This window comes from Heterodontus francisci, chromosome 7 (genome assembly GCF_036365525.1).
Source record: "Heterodontus francisci isolate sHetFra1 chromosome 7, sHetFra1.hap1, whole genome shotgun sequence".
NCBI lineage: Eukaryota > Metazoa > Chordata > Chondrichthyes > Heterodontiformes > Heterodontidae > Heterodontus > Heterodontus francisci.
In genome coordinates, this window is record NC_090377.1 from 137,137,623 (window position 1) to 137,157,967 (window position 20,345).

A 20,345-nucleotide genomic window follows, 5' to 3' on the forward strand; every position below is an offset into this window, starting at 1 on the left:
CGCTGGCTAGTATAGCATTTATTACCCATCCCTACTTGCCCTTGAGAAGGTAGTGGTGAGCTGCCTTCTTGAACCGCTGCAGTCCATTTGGGATAGGTTTACCCACAGTGCTCTTAGGAAGGGAGTTCCAGGAATTTGACCCAACGACAGTGAAGGAACGGCGATATAGTTCCAAGTCAGGATGGTGTGTGACTTGGAGGGGAACTTGCAGATGGTGGTGTTCCCATGCATTTGCTGCTCTTGTCCTTCTAGTTGGTAGAGGTCGTGGGTTTGGAAGGTGCTGCCTAAGGAGCCTTGGTGAGTTGCTGCAGTGCATCTTGTAGATGGTACACACTGTTGCCACAGTGCGTCGGTGGAGGGAGTGAATGTTTGTAGGTGGGGTGCCAATCAAGCGGGCTGCTTTGTCCTGGATGGTGTCGAGCCTCTTGAGTGTTGTTGGAGCTGCACCCATCCAGGCAAGTGGAGAGTATTCCAGCACACTCCTGACTTGTGACTTGTAGATGATGGACAGGCTTTGGGGAGTCAGGAGGTGAGTTACTCGCCTTAGGATTCCTGGCCTCTGACCTGCTCTTGTAGCCACGGTATTCATATGGCTACTCCAGTTCAGTTTCTGGTCAATGGTAGCCCCTGGGATGTTGATAGTGGGGGATTCAGCGATGGTAATGCCGTTGAATGTCAAGGGGAGATGGTTAGCTTCTCTCTTGTTGGAGATGGTCATTGCCTGGCACTTGTGTGGCGCGAATGTTATTCGCCACTTATCAGCCCAAGCCTGGATATTGTCCAGGTCTTGTTGCATTTCTACACGGACTGCTTCAGTATCTGAGGAGTCACGAATGGTGCTGAACGTTGTGCAATAACCTTTTACATTTCTAATATTTGCCATTTCTGAAGACGGCTCACTGATCTGAAACGTTAACTCTACTTCTCTCCCCACAGATGCTGCCAAACCGACTGAGTATTTCCAGCATTTCTTGCTTTTATTTCTGCTGAGCTGACCCCGCCCACCCTGGTTGATTGACGGCAGCCCTGGAACAATGGGAGGAAAGGGGGCGGGATTGGAGGTCCGGACGGTCAATTGGCTCTCCCGACATTCGGAGCGATAAGGGGGCGGGGCGGGGCGGGGCTTGGCTGGATCTTCTGGGCGGGTTTGCGCCAGACTTTCAGTCCCGTCCTCCTTGCTATTGTTCTAGATTTTTCGTGATCACCTGATGTGAGAGGTCGCTGGCCCGAGTTTCAAGTACCGTGTGCGCAAACGCATTGCGGCGCAGTGTTTGGAGAATGTGCAGCGCGAGTGATGGCGGTGGTGAGATGTTTCTCAGTCGTGCGTGCAGTCTGTAAGTGGTGGCGGGGCGGAGGGAGCGATGGGTGGGGGTGGAAACTTCAGAAACTGCCGGTGTAGGCCGCAACCCCCCCCCCCGCCAATAAGCAACTCCCGGTCCTGCGTTTGCACCCAGCGGGCGGCAGCTGCGGGGCTTTTCCTGGTGGCAGTCCTGGGTTAACGGCCGCCAGGTTTCCAGCTCTTTTGGTGGAATTAGCGGTTTAATAAACTGTAACATCAAAGGGCAAAACATTAAAGGAAACTGATCTCAATTATAAAGGGGTCTGGGGGAGGGAAGGAGGAACCATTTGGAACAAAGCACAGGGCAGGAGGTTCCCCCCTGCACAGTGGTTAGCACCGCAGCCTCACAGCTCCAGGACCCGGGTTCAATTCTGGGTACTGCCTGTGTGGAGTTTGCAAGTTCTCCCTGTGTCTGCGTGGGTTTTCTCCGGGTGCTCTGGTTTCCTCCCACATGCCAAAGACTTGCTGGTTGATAGGTTAATTGGCCATTATAAATTGCCCCTAGTATAGGTAGGTGGTAGGGAAATATAGGGACAGGTGGGGATGTGGTAGGAATATGGAATTAGTGTAGGATTAGTATAAATGGGTGGTTGATGGTTGGCACAGACTCGGTGGGACGAAGTGCCTGTTTCAGTGCTGTATCTCTAAACTAAACTAAAACTCCCTGGTTCCACAGGGACTTTTGGACTGGGCTGCACGTGGGTAGGACTGGTTCAAGGTTCAGGAAGCTGATAGGCTGAGCTGTGGGCTGGGAGGAGTGGGGGGTTTGAATGAGGGGAGGTGGGGAAGGGGATATCAGGGCAGGTACGCACACTGCTGCCCCTTTTCTTCCTGGGATGTTTTACTGGACTTGTGTTGCTGAGTGTGTCTAAACTTTGTCAGCCTATCTCGGTAATGTACGGGGATTGTAGGTTGCTGTTAGTGTTGGACTATATTGCCTCTCCTCATTATTCCTTCTCCTATTCCCAAGAACTTATGCCCTTGGCAGTTGAAGGCACAGGCGCCAATGGTGGAACAGAAAAATAGGCCATTGTTTATTCTAGTTGCATTTCCCCACGGGTCACAACATATATTTAAATTCCTTCGCATTTACTGATGTGGTCAATCATAGATTCTATTTTTATCCCATAATAAAACACGCCAACCAGGTTTCTTTAATGAACAACAAAATTATCAGTTTATTATAAAACAGATGTTAGTCAATCGTGAAGTAAAGCGTAAACACAGACATTGAAATATTAAAGCTCCTTTTACTTATCAAGTTGTGTAGCACTGTGCTAAATAGAATAGATTTCGAACAGATCTAGCAGTGCAAAACATGAGGTGCTGCGGGCCATCAGCAGTAGCAGTACTCAACCACAATCTGTAACTTCATGACTTGGCATAATCCCCCACTCTAGTATTACCATCATGCCAGGGGATTAACCCTGGTTTAATCAGGAGGGCATGCCAGGAGCAACACCAGGCATACCTCAAAGTGAGGTATCATCCGAGTGAAACTACAACCCAGGAGTACTTGCATGCCAAACAGCGTAAGCAGCATGCTATAGCCAGAGATCAGTTATCCCAGAACTAGTGGATCAGAGCTAACCTCTGCAGTCTTGCCACATCCGGTTGTGAATGGTGGTGGGCAATTAAACAGGAGGAGGTGACTCCACACACATCCCGATTCTCAGTGATGAGGAAGCACATCAGTGCAAAAGGTAAGGCTGAAGCATTGGCAACAATCTTCAGCCAGAAGTGTCAAGTTGATGATCCATCTCGGCCTCCTCCTGAAGTCCCCAGCATCACAAATGCCCGTCGTCAGCCAATGCAATTCACTCCACGTGATATCAAAAAATAACTGAAGGCACTGGATACTGCAAAGGCTATGGGCCCTGTCAGCATTCTGGCAATAGTACAGAAGATCTGTGCTCCAGAATTTGCTACATCCCTAGCCAACTTATTCCAGTATAGTTACAATACTGGCATCTACCTGGCAATGTGGCAAATTGTCCAGGTATGTCCTGTACACACAAGGCAGGAGTCCAACCCAGCAACTTATTGCCCCATCAGTCTAATCTCTGTCATCAGTAAAGTGATGGAAGGTATCATTGACAGTGCTATCAAGCGGCACTTGCTTAGCAATAACCTGCTCAGTGACGCTAAGTTTAGGTTCCGTCAAGGCCATTGAGCTCCTGACCTCATTACAGCCTTGGTTCAAACATGGACAAAAGAGATGAGGTGAGAGTGACTACTCTTGCCATCAAGGCAGCACGTGACCGTGTATGGCATCAAGGAGCCGTAGCAAAACTGGAGTTAATGGGAATCAGGGGGGAAACTCTCTGCTGGTTGGAATCATAACTAGCACAAGGGAAGATGGTTGTGGTTGTTAGAGGTCAATCATCACTTCTCCAGGACATCACTGCAGGAATTCCTCAGGGTAATGTCCTAGGCCCAACCATCTTCAGCTGCTTCATTAGTGACCTTCCTTCAGTCAGAAGTGGGGATGTTTGGTGATTGCACAATGTTCAGCACCATTCGCAACTTCTCAGATACTGAAGCAGAACATGTAGAAATGCAGCAAAATCTGGACAATAGCCAGGCTGGGGCTGATAAGTGGCAAGTAACATTTGTGCCACACAAGTGCTAGGCAGTGACCAACAAGAGAAATCTAATCATATCCCCTTGACATTCGATGGCATTACCATTGCTAAATTCCCCAACTATCGACATCCTGAGGGTTACCATTGACCAGAAACTGGAGTAGCCATATAAATACCATGGCTACAAAAGCAGGTCAGAGGCTAGGAATCCTGTGGCGAGTAACTCACTTCCTGACTCTCCAAAACCTGTCCACCACTGACAAGACACAAGTCAGGAATGTGATGGAGTACTTACCTGGATGGGTGCAGCTCAAACAACGCTCAAGAAGCTCGACGCCATCCCTGACAAAGCAGCCCACTTGATTGGCACCCCATCTACAAACATTCACTCCCTCCACCTCCGATGCACAGTGGCAGCAGTGTGCACCATCTACAAGATGCACTGCAGCAATGCATGAACGTTCCTTCGATGGCACCTTCCAAACCCATGACCTCTACCACCTAGAAAGACAAGGGCAGTAAATGTATGGGAATACCTGCAGCTGCAAGTTTCCTTCCAAGCCACACATCATCCTTATTTGGAACTATCTCGCCGTTCATTCACTGTCGCTGGATCAAAATCCTGGAACTCCCTTCCTAACAGCACTGTGGGTGTACCTACCTCACATGGACTGCAGTGGTTCAGGAAGGCAGCTTACCACCACCTTTTCGAGGGCAATTGGAGATGGGCAATAAATGCTGTCCTGGTCAGTGATGCCCACATCCCATGAATGAATAAAAAAACCTTAGTCTCTCACACACACACACACACACACACACACGCATCGGTTAACCAGGAAAATGAAAGGGATTTTTACTTAGCGTCCTATTACAATACCAAAACAAAAACACTTGGGCTGAGTACTTGCTCAGACTTGAAGAAACAAAGAAAATATGGAAAGATGTGGTTTGGTTTGGCTCCCAAATGCATTCAGGGGGCTGTCATTGGGATTTTCTTAGAACAATTCTTTCCAGGCAATGTTCAAGATCCATTTGGATAGGCTTTCCGGAAGATGCAGCTACAGGAGGTTTCGGTTAGGCTTTACAGCAGAAATGTAAAGGTTTCTTCAAATAAAGTAAATAGGAGATTTCTTTTCAAGAGAAAGAGAGGCGAGCATCTTCTTTGCTGGCAAAACACCAACTGTCTTTTTTTTATATAGTTCAAATTGAAACTGAATGCAGTCCAGATGTTAAGACTCCTGACCTCTATGAATCCCAACCTGGCATTTCTTTGCAAACATCTTCCCAAGTCAAAAACAGCCCCTACTGGGTTGTTATTTGAAAACAGGTTCCTTCCAGTAACTCTTTACAGTTCAAACTCACTTCTTGTGATTTCTTTAAAAAAAACACTCAAAAGTTCGAGTATCCATGGGATCCTTTTCAGTTTTAAAACACGAATTCTCGAAATTTAACAAAAAAGGAAGCACTCGTAACAGATCCCAGAATTAGATGAGCTCTGATCTGTCGGAGGGTTGTAGGGGTGGAGGAGACTATAGAGATAATGAGAAGCGAGGGCATGGAGGAACTTGAAAACTAGAATGAGAATTTTAAGTGAGGTGCTGCTTAACAGGGAGCCAATGTAGGACAGCAAGCACAGTGGTGATGGATGATCTCAAGTAGGGTTGAATGTGGGAGACTGATCAGGAGTGTGTTAGAATAGTCAAGTTGAGAGGTAACAAATGCATGGATTTAAGTTTCAGAGGCAGATGAATGCAAGCATTGGTGAAGTCAGGCGATGTTACTGAGGTGGAAATAGGCGGTCTGAGTGATGGTGTCAGTATGCAGTCGGAAGCTCGTCCTGGGGTCAAATGTGACACAAGGGTTATGAACAGTCTGGTTTAGCTTCAGACAGTTGCAAGGGAGAGGCAAGTTGTCGGTGACTAGAGACTGAAGTTTGTAGTGGGGACTGAAGATAATGGCTTCAGACTTCCCAATATTTAATTGGAGGAAATTTTTGTGCATCCAGTACTGGATATCAGACAAGTCAGGATGGTGTGTGAATTGGAGGGGCACTTGGAGGTAATGGTGTTCGCATGCACCTACCTTGCTCTTTCTAGATTGTGGAAATTGAGCATTTGTTATGTTCTCTTAAAGTTCTGATAGAGTTATAGATATGTAAAGTCCCTCTCCTTCACTCCCTGCCCCTCCCTCTCCCTCTCTCCTTCCATAGAGGGCAAAGTATTGTGTAGGCCCAGATTGGTTGGGAGGTTCCCTTCCGTGTAGGACATTAGTGAGCCAGTTACAACATTTTAGCGGCTTTCATGATCATTTGCAGATGACCCAAAGCTGGGTGGGAGTGTGAGCTGTGAGGAGGATACAGAGAAGCTCCAGTGTGATTTAGAGAGGTTGAGTGAGTGGGCAAATACATGGCAGATGCAGTATAATGTGGATAAATGTGAGGTTATCCACATTGGTGGCAAAAACAGAAAGGCAGATTATTATCTGAATGGTGATAGATAAGTTTAGTTTAGAGATACAGCACTGAAACAGGCCCTTCGGCCCACCGGGTCTGTGCCGACCATCAACCACCCATTTTATGCTAATCCTACACTAATTCCACATTACTACCACATCCCCACCTGTCCCTATATTTCCCTACCACCTACCTATACTAGGGGCAATTTATAATGGCCAATTAACCTATCAACCAGCAAGTCTTTGGCATGTGGGAGGAAACCGGATCACCCGGAGGAAACCCACGCAGACACAGGGAGAACTTGCAAACTCCACACAGGCAGTACCCAGAATTGAACCCGGGTCACTGGAGCTGTGAGGCTGCGGTGCTAACCACTGTGTAGATTGGGAAAGGGGAGGTGCAACGAGACCTGGGTGTCCTTGTGCACCAGTTGCTGAAAGTAAGCATGAAGGTGCAGCAGGCAGTTAAGAAGGCAAATGGTATATTGGCCTTCATAGTGCGAGGATTCGAGTACAAGAGCAAGGATGTCTTGCTGCAGTTATACAAGGCCTTGGTGAGTCCACATCTGGAGTATTATGTGCAGTTTTGGTCTCCTTATCTGAGGAAGGATCTTCTTGCTATAGAGTGAGTGTGAAGAAGGTTCACCAGACTGATTCCTGGGATGGCAGGACTAACGTATGAAGAGAGATTCGGTCGATTAGTCTTGTATTCGCTAGAGTTTAGAAGAATGAGTGCGGATCTCATAGAAACCTACAAAATTCTAACAGGACTGGACAGAGTAGATGCAGGAAGGATGTTCCCGATGGTGGGGGAGTCCAGGACCAGGGGCCACAATCTAAGGATAAGGGGTAAACCATTTAGGACTGAGATTAGGAGGGATTTCTTCACCCAGAGGGTGGTGAACCTGTGGAATTCTCTACCACAGAAGGCAATTGAGGCTAAATTATTAAATATATTCAAGAAAGAGTTCGATATAATTCTTAAGGCTAAAGGAATCAAAGGATACGGGGAGAAAGCAGGAACAGGGTACTGAGTTTGGATGATCAACCATGATCGTATTGAATGGCGGTGCAGGCTCGAGGGGCCGAATGGCCTACTCCTGCTCCTATTTTCTATGTTTCTATTTTCTTTCCTAGTGCCAGTTCCGCAAATTACATTCATTCAGCTCCATTTCGCAACTTGTCTTTGTGTTTTAATGGGTTCTCTCTTTTTTTCTGATTTAAATCAATTTCACAGGGTTTTAGAAAGGGAGAATTTGCAGCTGGGAAATGCAAAGCACACAGCAGATGGATATTTCGAGGAGTTTTTATCGGAACCCGAATATCACCGGATTTTGAACATGGAAGGAAAACGCATCGATCACGGTGGGGAGAAACTGTACATGTGTTCTTTGTGTGGACTAGGTTTCAGTCAATCATCTGTCCTTTCGAAACACAAGTGCAGTTACACTAGGAAGAAACCATGGAAATATGGGGACTGTGGAAAGGAGCTGAATTATCCAGGTGAGCTGGAAACTCATCCACGCAGTCACACCCTGGAGAGGTCGTTCACCTGCTCCCAGTGTGAGAAGGGATTCACTAAATCATCCCACCTGCTGAGACATCAGCGAGTTCACAGTGGGGAGAGGCCATTCACTTGCTCAGTGTGTGGGAAGGGATTCGCTACTTCATCCAACCTGCTGAAACATCAGCGAGTTCACACCGGGGAGAAGCCATTCACCTGCAGTGTGTGTGGGAAGGGATTTGCTGATTCATCCCACCTGCTGAAGCATCAGCAAGTTCACACCAGGGAGAGACCATTTAAATGTCCAGACTGTGGGAATTGCTATAAATATTCGGATGAACTGATCATCCATCAACGTGTTCACACTGGGGAGAGACCATTCAGATGCACTCACTGCGGCACTGGGTTCAGGCGATCATCTGATCTCACTGTACACCAGCGTACTCACACTGGGGAGAGGCCATTCACCTGCTCCGTGTGTGGGAAAGGATTCTGTACTTCATCTCACCTGCTGAGACATCAGCGAGTTCACAATGGGGAGAAACCGTTTACCTGCTCCGACTGTGGGAACAGATTCACTACTTCATCCGTCTTACTGAAACACCAGCGAGTTCACACTGGGGAGAGGCCATTCACCTGCTCCGAGTGTGGGAAGGGATTCACTACTTCATTCGACCTGCTAAAACACCAGCGAGTTCACACTGGGGAGAGGCCGTTCACCTGCTCAGAGTGTGGGAAGGGATTTGCTAATTCATCCTACCTTCTGACACACCAGCGATTTCACACTGGGGAGAGGCCATTCACCTGCTCCTTGTGTGGGAAAGGATTCTGTACTTCATCTCACCTGCTGAGACATCAGCGAGTTCACAATGGGGAGAAACCGTTTACCTGCTCCGACTGTGGGAACAGATTCACTACTTCATCCGTCTTACTGAAACACCAGCGAGTTCACACTGGGGAGAGGCCATTCACCTGCTCCGAGTGTGGGAAGGGATTCACTACTTCATTCGACCTGCTAAAACACCAGCGAGTTCACACTGGGGAGAGGCCGTTCACCTGCTCAGAGTGTGGGAAGGGATTTGCTAATTCATCCTACCTTCTGACACACCAGCGATTTCACACTGGGGAGAGGCCATTCACCTGCTCCTTGTGTGGGAAGGGATTCACTCAGTCATCCGATCTGCTAAAACACCATCGAGTTCACACTGGGGAAAGGCCGTTCACCTGCTCAGAGTGTGGGAAGGGATTTACTACTTCATCGCACCTGCTGAAACACCAGCGGGTTCACACCGATGAGCGACCTTTTAAGTGTCCAGACTGTGGGAATTGCTATAAAAGTTCTGCTGAACTGATGATCCATCAACATGTTCACACTGATGAGAGACCATTCATGTGCTCTCACTGCGGGGCTGGCTTCAGGCGATCATCTGATCTCACTGTACACCAGCGTATTCACACTGGGGAGAAACCATTCACCTGCTCAGAGTGTGGGAAGGGATTTGCTCGGTCATCCCATCTTTTGACACATCAGCGAATTCACACTGAGGAGAGGCCATTCACCTGCTCAGTGTGTGGGAAGGGATTCACTGCTTCATCCCACCTGCTGAAACACCAGCGGGTTCACACCAACGAGAGACCTTTTAAATGTCCAGACTGTGGGAATTGCTATAAAAGTTCTGCTGAACTGATGTCCCATCAACGTGTTCACACTGATGAGAAACCATTCAGGTGCTCTCACTGTGGGACTGGGTTCAAGCGATCATCTGATCTCATTGTACACCAGCGCACTCACACTGGGGAGAAACCGTTCACCTGCTCAGAGTGTGGGAAAAGATTTACTCGGTCATCCAACCTGCTAACACACCAGCGAATTCACACTGGGGAGAGGCCATTCACCTGCTCAGAGTGTGGGAAGGGATTCACTCGGTTATCTACCCTGCTGACACACCAGCGAGCTCACAAATAACTTGGATGAGGAATTTCTGCCAAATAGCAGATTTCCAACATTGGGGTTTCAGAAATCTACCATTGGCTTTTCCCTTTCCGACCTTAACCTAAAGACAGGCTTTTTAAAAAAAAAAAATGGAACTGTCATTTCATGTCAGTTCTGCTTTTTTAAAATCTGGCCAATCACAAAGCTGTCTTTTTACCTGTTCTTAAGTTGTCTTTATTTTTTTATTGTCTTCCACCTCGGTGAAAATGAATTTCAACCAGGAACGCAAGTGGGTAGAACTGCATATTCCTTCACAACTTCAGTGTGCCAGTCTTCTATAAATGGCCAAAAAGGAGGTGTGTGTACACAGACCAATTCCCAATGTTTGTATCTGCCTTCCTGGGATATCTGAGCAGAGACCACCTGAGAACTGACTCAGCTCATTTGACATGGCTTAAAATGAATGGTGCAGCATCAGTAGCTGACAAGTCGCTGATCTGCAGCAAAAACATTGGTCTGTCAATGGGAATTTGAAACTTCCTTCCATTTACACAGCAGTGTGTGTCTGAAGTAATTTCTGAAAACCCTGCACCAACTGGTTACTGCATGTAAATATCCTGCAAAGAACATGAGCTGTATAAACTTTGCAGCAACTGAAGTGATCTGGAATTTCCACTTATCGGTTTGCTCAGGTGCATGGCTGAATTCCATTCAATGTTCACCTTCGCTTTCACTGTCTACTGCCCCAGTCACACTTGAGTCAGTGTGAAGCTATCACCATAGTGAATCAAGGCAGGGAGTCTAACTCTGGCCATCTTTGTTGAATGTGTGGTTTGGCATTGCTTAAGATTATCTGGAAAAGGCTGTCCTGCAGCACAGGTGCTGTGCATTGGCTATAGTGCAACTATCCTATGAGCTCTCTGCAGTCACTATTAATGGTTACTGGGCTTCTGAGGCTGATGGCACAATACTCTGTACATGTATGAACATTTATATACAGTGTGCAGCCTTTCTCCAAGCCAATGCAATAGCTATGATTTTCAGCTCACTTTGATGTTAAATGCAGTTGCCAGTGCACCAATTGATGCAGTAGAGCAGGAGCCAGAAGTGTTCAACGCTGTTGGGTTATACAGCTGTCCATTGGACCCCTGCATTGTCACAGTGCCATTACCAAACTTTTGAGCCTGATTTGGGAATGATGCCACAGAACTTCAAACTTATTACTGGAGAGGTCATTGTCGACTCTCCCTCATTCGAGGATGCCATCTGCTCAAGGTCGCGAGTTTCTGCCATGGGTCTTCACGTGACTGCATAGGCTGATTCTCAACCTGCAGATCTTTGGGCGCATGGGGCAGGACATCCCACAAGGTAGTGGGACCTGGAGTGCAGGATTTGCTTCTTAGAGGTACAACACTAGTCTCATTACTTTTCCACAGTTACTAGCAAGATCTGGTGCAATATGTACGTTGCATAATATTTGGACCCTTTGCAGAGGAAAACCACATCTTAATTAGTTTTCATTAAGATTGTGATGAGATCTGCACAGCAAACAAGATTATTTTAGTTTAGAATCATTATAATGTGACTAATTATTTTAATTTATAAAATCTGCCATGAGTCATGATATTTAAAAACATGCATACCATCTATAGAGGCAACATATTTGCTAAAGTTAATAAGCTATATTTTCCTCTTTTTTTGTGCTTGAAGCTAAATAATTGTCTAAAAGAAATTAGGTCGGGGGTATCACATGCTCCTAACAGAATGTATGTGATATTCCTGTCCATTTAAATTAATGGACAGCAAACTGGGCAGGCTGCATAACTGGCATACAATCCTCCCTATCTGGTTTTGCTTTCTGCTTTGTTCAGGTGATTGTCATAGCACAAAATAAGAAAAATTACCTCGATAATGTTCAAGTTTCTGGATTGTCAATGTCCCCTAAAAGTTTACTTTTTATTAATTTATATACCTACTGATTTGTGCACATCGCTTACCAAGGTGCCAGAATGTGCCATCTGGTATGCTTCTGTATATTCCTTTCCCTTAAAGTTGACACATCTTCACAGAACACCTTTTACATGAGCAATCTATAAATAGGCAGAAGCAGGACATTGAGAACATGCAGCTCTGTAAAACCAATTATCAACTGTCAGGTAAGTCTCATGAAATTGTACTCTTGAGTACAGTGCAATTTTATTTATTACATATACAAAATGTACAAAATTGCCATTACTCAACCAGTTTGCTTCAATAACAGTGCTATAATTACATGATCCCTTGTCCAAAAAAATTCAGACTTTTTTGTCTTCGGCCACTAATTTTCAGAGGTTTTGGTCTTTGGCCACTCTCACTCCTGCATCTGTTACTTGTTTTTTGTGAAATAATCTCCCAATTAGTGTTCAACTGCTGGATATGATTACATGTTTATACATGTCTGTAAGGTTTCTGTGTGTCCAGATTTAACTAAGTTGTGATTTGTAACCAATAAATGATGTTTCGGGCATGACTTGTAGTCTGGTGTCTTGGTGATTTAAGAAAGATTTAATTCACTCACTCAGCAGCTTCAGGGGAGCCAGACTGAGGTTTAATGAAAATAAGAAATATGAGCTGGAGGAGGCCATTTGGCCCTTCAAGCCCGCTCTGCCATTGACCTAGATCATGGCTGATTTTCTACCTTCCCGCACTATCCCCATATCCCTTAATTTCCTTCGTACCCAAGCACTTTCAATCTCTGTCTTAAATATACTCAATGGCTGAGCATCCATAGCTCCCTGGGGTAGACAATTCCAAAGATTCATGACCCTTTCAGTAAAGAAATTTCTCCTTATCTCAGTCCTAAATGGCCGACCCCTTATCCTAAAATTGTTTAGTTCAGTTTTAGTGATACAGCACTGAAACAGGCCCTTCGGCCCACTGAGTCTGTGCCGACCATCAACCACCCAATTATACTAATCCTACACTAATTCCATATTCCTACCACATCCCCACATTTCCCTACCACCTACCTATACTAGGGGCAATTGCTTCTGGCCAATTTACCTATCAACCTGCAAGTCTTTGGCTTGTGGGAGGAAACCGGAGCACCCGGAGGAAACCCACGCAGACACAGGGAGAACTTGCAAACTCCACACAGGCAGTACCCAGAATTGAACCCGGGTCGCTGGAGCTGTGAGGCTGCGGTGCTAACCACTGTGCCGCATGGTGGGAGTGCTGTAGTATAGTGGTTATGTTACTGAACTAGTAATCCAGAGGCCTGAACTAATGACACTGAGACGAGCATTCAAATCCCAGCATAGCACTTCAGGACTTTAAAATCAATTAACTAAATGAATCTGGGATTTAAAAAAAAAACACTAGTATCAGTAATGACCACCATGCAACTACCAGGTTGTCCTAAAAACGTACCTGGTTCACTAATCTGCCATCCTTACCCAATCTGGTTGATATGTGACTCCAGACCCTCAAAAATGTGGTTGAGTTTTAACTGCCCTATGAAATGACCCAGTTGGCCATTCAGTTATTTCATGGATGTAGCTCACCGCCACCCTCTTAAGGGCAATAAATGCTGGCCTTTCCAGCAAAACCTGCATTTTGTGAATAAATAGAACAATCACATCATCCCAGGACCCTTCGTTGCATTCCCTCATGGGCAAGTATGTCCCTCCTTAGGTAAGGAGACCAAAACTGTACACAGTACTCCAAGTGGGGCCTCGCTGATGTCCTGTATAATTATAGTAAGACTTCTTTACTCTTGTACCTCAAGCCCTTTGGAACAAAAGCTTGCTGTACCTGCATGTTAATTTAATGTGATTTATGGACAAGGACACCCGGTCCCTCTGAATACAAACATTTCTCTGTCTCTCATTCATAAAAAAAAGTTTTTCTTATGTTTTTCTACTAAAGTGGATGACGTCACACTTAACCACGTATTCCATCTACCCACTCACTCAACATGTCTGTATCCCTCTGCAGCCACTTTGTGTCCTCTTCACTGCTTATTTTCCCACCTAATTTTGTATCATTGGCAAAACTGGATACGTTACATTCAACCCCCTCATCTAAGTCATTAACACAGGTTGTAAATAGCTGAGGCCCAAGCACTGATCCTTGCAATATCCTGCTAGTTGCAGCCTGCCAAACTGAAAATGTCCTGTTTATTCCTACTCTGTTTTCTGTCCATTAACCAATCCTCAATCTATGCTAATATATGACCCCTTCCCCCCCCCCCCCAATTCCATGAGTCCTAATTTTGTGTAATAACCTCTTGTGTGGCACCTCATCAAATGCTTCTTGAAAATGCAAATACACTATTGGGTCTCCCTTTTTGATTTCACCGGACTTTCACAAGTCCATGTTGACTCTGCTTAATCATATTTTGATTTCTGAGTGCCCTTTTACCACGTTCCTAATAATAGATTCTAGCATTTTGCTTACTACTGATAGGATAACTGGCCTATAGGTCCCCCTTTTTCTGTCTTTCTTGAATAGTAGATAATGTTTGCCACCTTTCAATCCTCGAGAACTGTTCTTGAACCTAAGGAATTCTGCAAGATCAAAATCAATACATCCACTATTGTTGCAGCTCAATCTTTTAAAAGCCTAGGATGCAGGTTGCAAGGTCCAGGGGATTTGTCACCGCTTTGTTCTGTTAATTTCTGATGAAAGGACAAACAGACATGAAATATTAGCTCTGTTTCTCTCTCCACAAATGGTGCCAGACCTGCTGAGCATTTCCAGCATTTGCTGTTTTTGTTTCAGTTCTACACTCACTCCTTCCCTGAAGATGCTGACTCCTGGCTGGGTTCAATTCTACAGCAACTGGTTCCTCCCTCTCTCCACCCCTGAAGACTGCTGACTCTGGCTAGGTTCAGTTCTGCACTCACTCGTTCCCTTCCCTCCCCTGAAGGTGCTGACTCTGGCTGTGCTTACGTGCTCTCTTCCCCCACCCCCACTACCACCCCCGGCACTCTGGCCCTCCCTGTCCAATGTAATATCTCCCAGTTCTGGTGATGGGCTCTCCATTTCTCCTCCTTATGCAGATGCTCCCGATCATTGCCATTTCATATAATCATACAGCTCAGAAGAAGGCCATTCGGTCCATCATATCTGTGCTGGCTCTCTGAAAGAACTATCAAATTAGTTCCACTGCCCTACACTGTCCCCATAGCCTTGGAAAATTCCCCCTCTGAAGTTTTTATCCAATTCCCTTTTGAAAGTTATTGTTGAGTCTGTTTCCTCCACCCATTCAGGCAGTGCATTCCAGATCAGAATAATTCACTGCCTAAAAATATTTCTCCTCACCTCCTCCTGCTGGCTTGATGAGCCAATTATTTTAAATCTCTGTCCTCTGGTTACTAAACGTCCTGCCAGTGGAAACAATGGCTCCCTCTCTACTCAATAAAAATCCCTCATCATTTTGAAGACATCTATTAAGTCTTTCCCCTTAACCTTCTCTGCTGTCGGGAGAAGAATCCCAGCTTCTCCAGAGAACTGAAACCCCTCATTTTTGGTATCATTCCAGTAACTTTCCTCTGCACCCTCTCCAAGGCCTCGACTCTGTTCTAAATTCTGGTGCACAGAACTGGACACTATCTTCTAGCTGAGATCTGACCGGTGATTTATTAATTTATTAGAACCTTATTGCCTCTGTACGCTAGGTTTCAATTTATAAAGTCAAGGATCTGGTTTATTTTTTAAACAGCTTTATTTCTCCTGCCACCTTCAAAGATTTCTGTACAGGCATTCCCCAGGTCTCTCTGATCCTACATTCTGGTTAAAATTGTGCTATTTAGTTTATATTGCCTCTCATTCATCCTTCCAAAATTCATTATTTTATGTTTTCTCCATTAAATTTCATCTGCCACGGATCTACCCATTGCACCACTCTGTCACTATCCTCCGGAGATCTGGTACCATCTTTCTAACTGTTTACTGCTCCCTTGTCATTTTCACACCATCCCTGACCAGTTCCATTTTCTTCTCCATTTATAGATGCTCTCTGACCAGTTTCCAATTCTGCATTTACAGACACTCCCTGACCAGTTCCTATTTCTCCTCCATTTACGTGTTGCCAGCGGAGGTGGTAGACGCGGGCACGATAGCGTCTTTTAAGATGTATCTAGCCAGATATGTGAATGGGCAGGAAGCAAAGAGATACAGACCCTTAGAAAATGTGCTCTATCAGATGCAGCATTACACAAAACGACTATACGCTCGAAGCTAACTCTATATTCAAAAGCGCTAGGCATTATTATCTAGCTCTATATCCTAAAGCATTATGCTCAGTAAGCTTCAGCATACTACTGAAGGTTTCTTACCTTGTTGTTTTGGCGCTTTCTTTTTGCAGCGGCAACAGGGAGAGCGAGGTGGCCGCTGGGTAAGTGAGTCCTATATATTTGGGCAGCGGCTGAACCCAAGACACTACACCTGTAGTGTCTCCCACCCGCCGCCCTCCTCTAACCAAAAAAAAAAAAGGACTCGGTGGTGTGTAGATAAGGTAAGGCTTTTTCTATTCCTTTTTTTTTTCTTTTTCCGTGTGATTGGTAAAAACTTTTCATTCCTTTTTCATTTATCTAAGTTAAAACTAAGTTAAGCTTAAGATTAAAAATGGCAGGAGATCTCAGACCCGTGTTATGCTCCTCTTGCTCAATGTGGGAGCTCGGACACGGCTGATGTCCCTGACTCCTTCATGTGCTGGAAGTGTGTCCAGCTGAAGCTCTTGTTCGACCGCATGACGGCTCTGGAGCTGCGGATGGACTCACTTTGGAGCATCCGCGATGCTGAGGAGGTCGTGGATAGCACGTTTAGCGAATTGGTCACACCGCAGATTAGGATTGCTGAGGGAGAAAGGAAATGGGTGACCAAAAGGCAGAGAAAGAGCAGGAAGGCAGAGCAGGTGTCCCCTGCGGTCATCTCCCTCCAAAACAGGATTCTATCACATGTTCCTTACCCTCTCTGTTACATCCCTGAAACAGTCTGAATTATCCTTATTCACTGATACATTCCGTGTGTTCTTTATCCTGTCTGATACATCCTGAGGATTTCTTATCCTGTTTGATGCATCCTGAGTGATCCTTATCCTCTCTGTTATATTCTGAGGATTTCTTCTCTCTGAATCATCCTGAGCGTTATTTATCCTCAACGATACATCTAGAGTGATCGTTACACTCTCTGATACGTCCTGAATTACCCTAATCCTCTCTGATGCATCCTGAGTGATCCTTCTGCTCTCTGATGCATTCTGATTGATCCGTTTCCTCTCTGATCCATGCTGAGTGGTCGTTATCCTCTTTGATAAATACTGAGGATTCCTTATGCTCTGTGATACATTCTGAGCGTTCTTTATCCTCTCTGATGCATGTTGAGTGGAAGTTATCCTTTCTGATACATCATGACCATTCCTCATCCTCGCTGATACGTCCTGAGAATTCGCTACCCTCTCTGATATATCCTGAGTGATTCTCATCCACTCTGATAAATGCTAAGTGATCCTTATACTCTCTAATACATCCTGAGCATTCCTATTCTCTGATACATCCTGGACATACCTGATCCTCTTTGATACATCCTGTATGTTCGTTATCCTGAGTGATCCTTATCTTCTATAATCCATGCTGCTAGATATTTATCGTCTCTGTTACATCATGAGTGATCCTTATCCTCTCTGATATATCCAGAACATTCCTTACCCTCTGTGATACATCCGGAGCTTTATTTATCATCTCTGATATATCTTGGCATTTCCTTATCCTCTCTGATACATCCTGAGTGATTATTATACTCTCTCATACATCCTGAGGATTCCTTAACCTCGCTGATACCTCTTGAGAGTTTCTTACCCTTTCTGACACGTCTTGATCTTTCCTTATCCTCTCTAATGCATCCAGCGCATTCCATTTGCTTTCTGATGCATCCTGAGTGTTCCTTATTCTCTCTGATACATCCAAAGTGTTCATCATCCTTTCTGATACATTTGAGCATTCATTATCCTCTCTGATACATCCTGGGCTTTCGTTATCCTCTCTGATGCATCCAGAGCATTCCATATCCTCTCTGATACATCCTGAGTGATCACTATACTCTTTCTTACATGCTGATGATTCCTTATCCTCGCTGATACCTTCTGAGTGTTCCTTATCCTCTATGACACGTCTTGAGCTTTCGCTATCCTCTCTGATACATCCAGAGCATTCCATATCGTCTCTGATACATCCTGACTGTTCCTTAACCTTTCTGACACATCTGAACATTCCTTATCCTCTCTGATACATCCTGATAGTTCCCTACCCTCTCAGGTACATCCTAGTCCTACCAATTCCTCTCTGGTAAATACTGAGCATTCCTAATCCTCTCTTATACATCCTGCGTGTCCCTTATCCTCACTGATACATGCTGAGTGATGCTTAGCCTCTCTGAAACATCCTGAGAGATCTTTACCCTCTCTAATGCATTAGAGTTTTCCTTACCCTCTCTGATACATCCTGAGCTTTCCCTATCCTCTCTGATGCATCCTGAGTGTTCTCTTCCATTCTGAGACAGGCTGAACATTCTTATCCGCTCTGATTCATCCGGAGAATTCCTTTACCTCTCTGATACATCCTGATCATTCCCTATCCTTTCTAAAGCATCCTGTGAGATTCCTTATCCTTGCTGATGCATCCTAAGCAGTCTTTAAACTCTCCGATACATCCTGTGCATTGTTTATCCTCTCTGAAAGATCCGAAGGGTTCCTTATACTCTGACACATACGGAGCATTTCTTATCCTCTCGATACATCCTGAGCATTTCTTATCCTCTCGATACATCCTGAGCATTCCTTGTCCTGTCTGATACATCCATAGCATTCCTTATCCGCTCTGAAACATCCTGAGAGTTCCTTATCCGCTCTGAAACATCCTGAGAGTTCCTTATCCGCTCTGAAACATCCTGAGAGTTCCTTATCCGCTCTGAAACATCCTGAGAGTTCCTTATCCGCTCTGAAACATCCTGAGAGTTCCTTATCCGCTCTGAAACATCCTGAGAGTTCCTTATCCGCTCTGAAACATCCTGAGAGTTCCTTATCCGCTCTGAAACATCCTGAGAGTTCCTTATCCGCTCTGAAACATCCTGAGAGTTCCTTATCCGCTCTGAAACATCCTGAGAGTTCCTTATCCGCTCTGAAACATCCTGAGAGTTCCTTATCCGCTCTGAAACATCCTGAGAGTTCCTTATCCGCTCTGAAACATCCTGAGAGTTCCTTATCCGCTCTGAAACATCCTGAGAGTTCCTTATCCGCTCTGAAACATCCTGAGAGTTCCTTATCCGCTCTGAAACATCCTGAGAGTTCCTTATCCTCTCTGAAACATCCTGAGAGTTCCTTATCCTCTCTGAAACATCCTGAGAGTTCCTTATCCTCTCTGAAACATCCTGAGAGTTCCTTATCCTCTCTGAAACATCCTGAGAGTTCCTTATCCTCTCTGAAACATCCTGAGAGCTCCTTATCCTCTCTGAAACATCCTGAGAGCTCCTTATCCTCTCTGAAACATCCTGAGAGCTCCTTATCCTCTCTGAAACATCCTGAGAGCTCCTTATCCTCTCTGAAACATCCTGAGAGTTCCTTATCCTCTCTGAAACATCCTGAGAGTTCCTTATCCTCTCTGAAACATCTGGGTGTTCGCTATCCTCTCTGATACAGCCTGAGCATTCATTACTCTCTCTGATACGTCCTGAGTGTTCCTTCTCCTCGCTGATAAATCCTGAGTGATGCTTAGAATCTCTGAAACATGCAGAGTATTCATTATCCTCTCTGACATCGTTGTTATTCCTTCTGCTCTCTGAAACATCTTGAGTGTTCCTTATTCTTTCTGATACACCCTGAATATTCTTATCCTCTCTGATCCATCCTGAGCATCCCTTTGCTTCTCTGATACATCCTGAGCATTCCATATTCTCTCTGATACATCCTGAGAGTTCCGTAAAGACACTGATACATCCTGAGAGTTCCTTATCCTCTCTGATGCATCCTGGGTGTTCATTATCCTCTGTGATACATCCAGAGCAATCCTTATCCTTTCTGATACATCCTGAGTGCTCTCGATCCCTTCTGATACATGCTGAATCCTCTTATACTATCTGATTCATCCTGAGAATTCCTTTACCTCTCGGATACATTCTGATCATTCCATATCCTCTCTAATACATCTTGAGTGATTTCTTATCCTCGCTGCTGCATCCTTAGGATTGCTTATCCTGTCTGATACATGCTAAGCTTTCCTTATCCTCTCTGACACATACTGGTCTTTCCTATTCCTCTCTGATAAATCCTGAGCATTCCTTATCCTCGCTGATACATCCTGAGTGATGCTTAGAATCTCTGAAACATCCTGAGAGATCCTTATCCTCTCTAATACATTACAGTGTTCCTTACTCTCTCTGATACATCCTGAGTGATCCTTATTCTGCCTGATGCATCCTGAGTGTTCATTATCCTCTCTGGTACATCCTGAACGTTTCTTGTACTCTATGATTAATTTGGAGCATTCCACATAT

At 45.1% G+C, this 20,345-nt stretch overlaps 1 protein-coding gene across 1 annotated transcript; it reads left to right on the plus strand.

Annotated features, from left to right (window-relative positions):
* Window positions 1-1,150: 1,150 nt before the first annotated feature.
* LOC137372351 (zinc finger protein 585A-like) lies at window positions 1,151-9,941 on the plus strand. Its single transcript, XM_068036239.1, has 2 exons — window positions 1,151-1,334; window positions 7,616-9,941. Exons 1-2 carry the CDS (start codon window positions 1,279-1,281, stop codon window positions 9,846-9,848), a joined length of 2,289 nt encoding a protein of 762 aa, XP_067892340.1. The 5' UTR covers window positions 1,151-1,278; the 3' UTR covers window positions 9,849-9,941.
* Window positions 9,942-20,345: the final 10,404 nt, after the last annotated feature.

Bases quoted from the DNA above. Each gene is read 5' to 3' on its own strand.
- LOC137372351 (XM_068036239.1), top strand. From the start codon at position 1,279: ATGTGCAGCGCGAGTGATGGCGGTGGTGAGATGTTTCTCAGTCGTGCG. The intron at 1,335-7,615 runs GTAAGTGGTGGC...TCAATTTCACAG, and splicing joins CTCAGTCGTGCGTGCAGTCT to GGTTTTAGAAAGGGAGAATT.